We start from the raw sequence: 6516 nt of genomic DNA, 5'->3' as shown, positions 1-6516 counted from the left end.
CAAGCAGGGAACCACGCTCTGCTACCATGTTAATGTTTACGTGGTCTTACCCCAAATAATAGACAAACATTAATATGCTTTATCCAGCAATCAATTAACGTTTAATTAACGTAAGGTTACACTCTACAGATATCGTGGCGAAAACGTCCGATGTGAGCGAGCGGACAAAAGAGACTAGACTAACACACTGTAACGTAGCAGGTTAGGCAACTTAGGTACAAAAGATCTGCTCAGTGGTGTCAATACACGAAAAAGAAAATTAACAATGGAAATGTTTTACATACTACAACAGTATTGATTGGCTACAAGATAGAGGATTTCTAGAGACTCGAAACTTCTTTATCCTGTAGCCAATCAACATGCTTGAAAAATTTGTAGTACGACAAATGAAATGTTAGCCTGAGAACATACTTGTTAGTCATCGTCATCACCCAACATAACGTCGTCATTCTCCGAGTCTTCCGTGCTTTGATTGCTTTGAGGAGTTTGGGGATACAGCGTCGCCGTAGTCATTTTTGCCAACATATTTTTTGTCGGCTCAACCTTGATGCAATCTTTATTCAAATGCTGGCTGGTTAAAAGTAACCCTTCTATACTATCAGTTATCAGCTTATTTCGTACTTTTGTTTTACACAAATTAACTTTGCTGAACACGCGCTCGCATTCCGCGTTAGAATGTGGCACTACGAGTGCATCAAACGCACATTTCATCAAGTTAGAAAAAACACCGACTTCTTCGTTTTTTATTTTGAGAATTTTACTCCAAAAAATATCGGCATTATCGTCAGAGTTTATATCGCCAGGTAACGTGAAAAACGGGAGCTGTCGCCATTCATCATCGATTTTCTGATATGAATTCTCATGGACTATTCGCGGCATTAGCGTCATTATCGGAAGCAGAGACGGTCTATGAGTTCGATAATTTTGTGACATTGCCTTCATCGTCGTGAAGCTTTCCAGAAGAGGAAGAACAGGGTCTTTGAAATCGAATCGCTTTTTTAATTCTATACAGTTCGTAATTAGAAATCTACGACATCCTTCGAAGAAATGGTTTCGTAGGTCAGGCGGCTGGTCCCTCAATTTTTCAGAACTTAAAGCCGTTATTACTTTCACGCCTAAATACATTGATTGTACGTTTATGTATTTACTCTCGTTTGTCGGATCTAAATCGGCAAGGCGCGTTTGGAGAACATACATTCTATCCATACAGGAGCATAAAATGTCGGTATACGCAACCTTCATCTTGCTATACATATAGGTTGACTATCACCACTTTATCCAATTGAAAGTACCGATTCAATGTTACGAATTTCGGTAAAGCCCATTCTAGGAATAAGTAGAAGAGATGAATCAGAGGATCGTTTAAAGCATTATACAGGGTGAGGCATTTAAAACTGTTTTTCAGAATATTTGGAAAAATACAAATCGGATTAAAAAAAAGTTTCAATAAAATTTGTTCACCCCGAAGAGGGACATCCATTAACATAAAGCTCGACCCCCCTGCACCACCCCCGGGGGCGGGAGAGGGGTGACTTTGAAATCTTAAATAGAATCCCCTATTTTTTATTGCAGATTTGGATTCTCCGTGAAAAAATATGTAACTTTTGTATGAGACATTTTTTTCGTTTCATGATGGCGCTGCAATCGGCAAAAATGAAAATGAGTTGAAAATTTTTGAAAAATGGTAATATCTCAAAAAAATACACATCAGAATAGGAAAATTAAAGTAAATTGTTTGATATTTTTGAAAATGCTATCATGTGACACCGTCTACCCTCCTGCAATGCATTCTTAGACTACTTTTAGCTTTACCGAGGAACAACGACGTGGACGTAGTAGTAATTTGTTCCCTTCGGGGTGCTTGATTACTGTGAGTCCTCTTCTTTTCCTGATTTTGAGCCAATTGAGCTCGGTATAGTAGGGTGTTATGTGCTCCTCAATCCTGCACTGACAAATGAAACGTACACACGTATTCAGCGATCTCTGTAGCTTGGCATTTTGCACGCCAGTAATATCAGTCAGGAGTACGCAGCAGTAATCGAAGTGAGGCAGTACAAGTGTCTGGACGAGAGAGTGACGTACACATCTGGGAAAAAGATCCTTGCAGAGTTTCAGTTGATGTATTATGCAACTGACTTTCTTGACGATCTTGCTGACATGGCCCTCCCAGGAGAGGTTGCTCATTAACCGGACTCCCAGATCCGACTCAATGGAGTCGGAGAAAGTGACCTCCACACCGTTAACTCTTATGGCTGGAAGATCTTCAGAGAGGATGCAGTTGAGGTATCTCGCAGTACCGAAAATTACAGCCTTGGACTTTCCGGGATTGAGTCTCAGCTTGCTTTCTAAGGTCCAAAAGATGATCCGCTCAATGTCTTAATTGATCAAGAGAATAGAGTTGTGGATGTCGTTAGGTTCGCTGTGTAGATAGATTTGCAGGTCGTCGGCATAGAAATTGTATTTACAGTGCTGAAGAACATGCCTGAAGTCGAAGAGGAACAATGAGAAAAGAAGTGGTCCCAAAACGGAGCCCTGAGGCACTCCGCTTCCCATCTCTATGAAGGAAGACACGTTGCCACTCGAGGTATCTCTCACTGCTTGACATCTGTCGGAAAGGTATGAGCCGAGCCAGTGCAGAACAGAGTTTGAAAAGCCGAGTGCTGCCAGTTTGGTGATAAGCAGTCTGTGAGAGACGCAGTCGAAGGCCTTGCTGAAGTCGAAGAAGACGGATACTGTGACCATCCTTTTGTCAGCGGCAGATCTCACGTCGTCCAGCACCCTGATCAGCGCGGTCTGAGTGGAGAAACCACGCTTGTAGGCCGACTGGAACGGATCAAGACGATCCAGGCGCTCCAAATATGCTGATCTGCCTGGCCGCGATCTTCTCAAGAACCTTAGAGATGCTGCATAAAATGGAAATAGGCCTGTAATGTTGAGGAGCCTCAGGCACCCGAACCTTGGGCAGAGGCACAACCAGCGCACGTTTCCACAAAGTCGGAAAGGTGTTGAGCGTGAAAAAGGACTCGAAGATGTGTAGCATTTCAGGCAGAAGACAGGGAAGAGCGATACGCAGTAGTCGGCTAGGAAGTCTGTCGATGCCCCTAACCCGAGAGCTCGCGCCAGAGAGTGCGGAAACAACCTCCTCAGGTGTCACGCCGCTCCAGAAGAACTTGTTTTCGTCCAGGCCCACGCCACCAATACAGGGCAACACAGAGTCAAGAGCCTCCCCTCGGTCGCCAGTGGAGGAGAAATATAGATTAAGCTCCTCAGTTGAGCATGGTAGTGGTCTTCCTGAGTTCTTAGATTTGATGATACCCAGGTGTCTCAGCTCGTTCCATGCAGTGCCAGGGTCGCTACAATTGCTGAAGAAGTTGGTGAAGTAGCTCTTCTTAGCATTCCTAACGAGGATCTGGACCTCATTCCTGAGATCCTTGAACAAGCGGTGTAGTCGGTCGCATTTGTGTTTTCTCCACTGTCCTCTGACTCTGTCCCTCTCGCGCATCCTGCGTTTGATCTCCTCGCTGAGCCAGGGTGCCGGAAGCTTGCGGGGCCTGATGAGGCGCTCAGGTGCGTGCAAGTCGAAGCTCTCCAAGAGGAAGGAGTTGAAGAGTTCGACCTTATGATCGACGCTATCGACCTCATAGAACCTGGTCCAGTTCTTCGCCAGTAGGTCCCTGGTGAACTCCCCGAAGTCAAAGGTCCGCAAATCTCTTGCCCAGATGTCCTTAGCCTGAGTTCGATCGACCTTGATTTTGTAGGTGATGTGTATAAGATCATGCGAGGAGAGGAAGCTGACATCGTGCTGTCCGTAGCTGACGACCTTCTCAGAGTCGTCGACAATGCAAAGGTCCAACCACGTGGAGGATGACCTGGTATGGTGGGTGCTGGTATACGGTATCAAGTAAAAACTGGCGCAGTCCACGAAGTCCAGGACCCGCCCGGCATCGAAGGAGGCCGTAGAGAGGTCAGCGTTGAAGTCGCCGAAGATGACAGAGTGCGAGTAAAGAACGCTAAGATCCCGGAAGGCATCACAGAATTCCTGTAGATCGCCACAGTGAGGTGGTCGGTAGACCACTGCAAGAAGGAGTTTGGCTCAGTTCTTGAAGTGGATCTCGGCCAGCAGGAATTCCGGGTTGTGGCAGTAATTCTCAGCGGAGCATTTCAGGATCTTACCCCTCAAGGGCTCCCGCAGATAGAAGGCCACTCCCCCCCTCCACGGCCCACGCGGTCCCATCTGTAGAGCTGGAAGCCATCGAAATTCACAAAATCATCCGTGACCTCGGGGCGCAACCAGGTCTCGGACAGACAAATTATGTGATATCCAGAGTACATGAAGAAAGTCCTGAACTCGTCCAGGTGCGCAACTAGAGACTGGCAATTTACGTGACAAACTTTGAGGTCGTCAATGATCAGAGTTCTGTTATTCGCCATAATTAATTAATTTGATTTTGTCAAGGACTCTTATGCAATATTGGGCATTTCTTGCTGTCAGTTGCTGAGTGACGATTATTATTCCGCGAATGCCATCTTTTGCAGTTGCCACCAGTAGGGGGTTGGCTCTCGTTACTGCAGTCCTTCAACTCATGACTTCCAGAGCAGTGTCCACAGACCGCGGGCGAAGCACAGTTTCGTGAAATATGTCCGAAGCCGAGACATCGGAAACACTGCAGAGTACGAACATAGTCTGCGTACCTGCAAGCAGAGTACCCTACATATATGAAGGGCTCCTGACGTAGGGCATTCCTCACTTCAGGAGACACTTCGATGACGCAGCTAGTGTGAGAGCGGTTTTTTGCCGGAAAAGCGTAGACGAACCTAACAGAGGGATCTTTGGCATCCCTGAGATTTAAGTCCACGATCTCGCGGTTAATCGTTTCGTTGGTGGCGGAAATCGGAACTCCGTGAATGATAATCCTAGGATTGAGCCTCACGTCCCTGACCACCTCCAGCACAGCCTCGCTCAGCTCGGGTATACTCCCAATCGCCTCGAGATCAGAGCCTCGATGCGCACCCCGTTATCTCGCGCAGCAGTCAATTTGTTAATCCTAAGAGATATTTTTGACGGCTTAAGCACCCTTCGGACCTCCTCCCTAGTTGCCTGAGTTAGAGAATCTAGGGTCGATAGGGTCCTTAGGCTGTATCAAGAAGCAGGTCGTTCTGGGCACAGCAACCGCTGGCCCTCCTGACAGCTGCACTTTTGTTGTCTTGACTACTGAAGCGTAGGTTCTAGGCCTGCACTCCTCACCACCGGAAGATGCTCCTCCTCCAGCGGGGGCGAAAACTGAGGTGTTCATCCTACAGTGCAGAGCCTCAATGACTGTTTTGCGTATGTCCTCAAGTTTCGGTAAGCCGCCACTCGACACCGCCTCCAACAGACCCAGGCAAGCACCAGCGACCTCATGAAAAGCTTCATTGCAAGCCCTGAAGGCGGACTCCAGTGTTTCCTTATGCTCAATAGTATCCTTGCTGCCTAACAAGACGCTAGCAAAATTATCATTATGTGATTTGACAGACGATCTAAAAACGTTAATTCTAGAGATAATTGAGGACGGCTCAGAGAGAGAGAAACTCAGCGAGAGAAAGAGCGAAATAAGAATAATTTGAATACTTTCAAGAAACATCGTAGTAAAGTTAGATTTCTCTCTTAAAGCTTCCTCTATGAGGAAGCCATAACAATGGAAGCAATGTGCAAATTTCTAATTTGCCTACTTTAATGATGAGGAAGAAATGTGCAAATTTCCAATTTGCACGCTTCAATGATGAGGAAGCAATATGCAAATTTCTAATTTGCACACTTTCAAGAAACGTAAAAAAAAAATTAGATTTCGCTCCTAAACCTTCCTCTATGAGGAAGCCATGTGCAAATTTCTAATTTGCACACATTACTTTACTTTACTTTTTCTAATTATATTTTATATTGTTCTTCAGTTTTTTCAATCCAAATTTCATATATAATTCATTAAATTAAAGAAAATTTGAGATAGTTACACCAACCACAGACATTTCTAAAAAAAATTAAAAATTAGAAAACCTTTTACCGGTCATCGCCATATTCAAGAGGTATGCCTCTACCTGTGTATTGAAACTTTTTGCTTCTACAAGTGTGTACATTTCTTCATTACATTGTGTACCATCACTTTTGAAACACCCTGTATAATGAAAAAGAGGGACCTCTACCTATGTTTATTAGGACTTTTTGCTTATACTAACATTTCACCATTACATTTTGTAGCATCACTTTTGAAACAACCAGTATAATGAAAAAGTGTTCATGTACTGATTCCGCGAAATTTCAAACATCCGTAACTCAAGAACCAATCAACCGAATATTAATCAATTATATATGAAATAGGGGTAGAAAAGACAGGAAAGAATAATAGAATTAGAAATAGCCCGATGTCTCAAAATTTGCAAAAGTTAGAGTAACCACAGACATTTCTTAAAAAATTCAAATTTTTTTCAAAAAGAAACCCGTTTACCAATCATCGCAAAAATCAATACCAACCTTCCTTTAGT

At 44.4% G+C, this 6516-nt stretch overlaps 1 protein-coding gene across 1 annotated transcript; it reads right to left on the bottom strand.

Moving 5' to 3' along the window:
• Positions 1–385: 385 nt before the first annotated feature.
• On the bottom strand, positions 386–4431 carry LOC105556015. The gene is made up of 5 exons (XM_012003069.1): positions 4218–4431; positions 2894–4074; positions 2466–2823; positions 1953–2375; positions 386–1115 (listed from the first exon to the last, which is right to left on the bottom strand). Exons 1-5 carry the CDS (start codon positions 4429–4431, stop codon positions 415–417), a joined length of 2877 nt encoding a protein of 958 aa, XP_011858459.1. The 3' UTR covers positions 386–414.
• Between the last annotated feature and the right edge of the window lie 2085 nt (positions 4432–6516).

This window comes from Vollenhovia emeryi, unplaced genomic scaffold, assembly GCF_000949405.1.
Source record: "Vollenhovia emeryi isolate VEMERY1.0 unplaced genomic scaffold, V.emery_V1.0 DF940440.1, whole genome shotgun sequence".
Taxonomy (NCBI): Eukaryota; Metazoa; Arthropoda; class Insecta; order Hymenoptera; family Formicidae; genus Vollenhovia; species Vollenhovia emeryi.
Note: the sequence above shows the minus strand (reverse complement) of the source record. Positions and strands in the feature narration are given on the sequence as shown.

What these genes read in the sequence shown, in the direction of transcription:
- LOC105556015 (XM_012003069.1), bottom strand. Translation starts at nt 4,431, where the DNA reads ATGGCGAATAACAGAACTCTGATCATTGACGACCTCAAAGTTTGTCAC. An exon ending in TTTTATGCAGCATCTCTAAG is followed by an intron (nt 2,824 to 2,893) that starts GTTCTTGAGAAG and finishes GATCCGTTCCAG; the next exon opens with TCGGCCTACAAGCGTGGTTT. An exon ending in CAGGCATGTTCTTCAGCACT is followed by an intron (nt 2,376 to 2,465) that starts GTAAATACAATT and finishes TGATCAATTAAG; the next exon opens with ACATTGAGCGGATCATCTTT.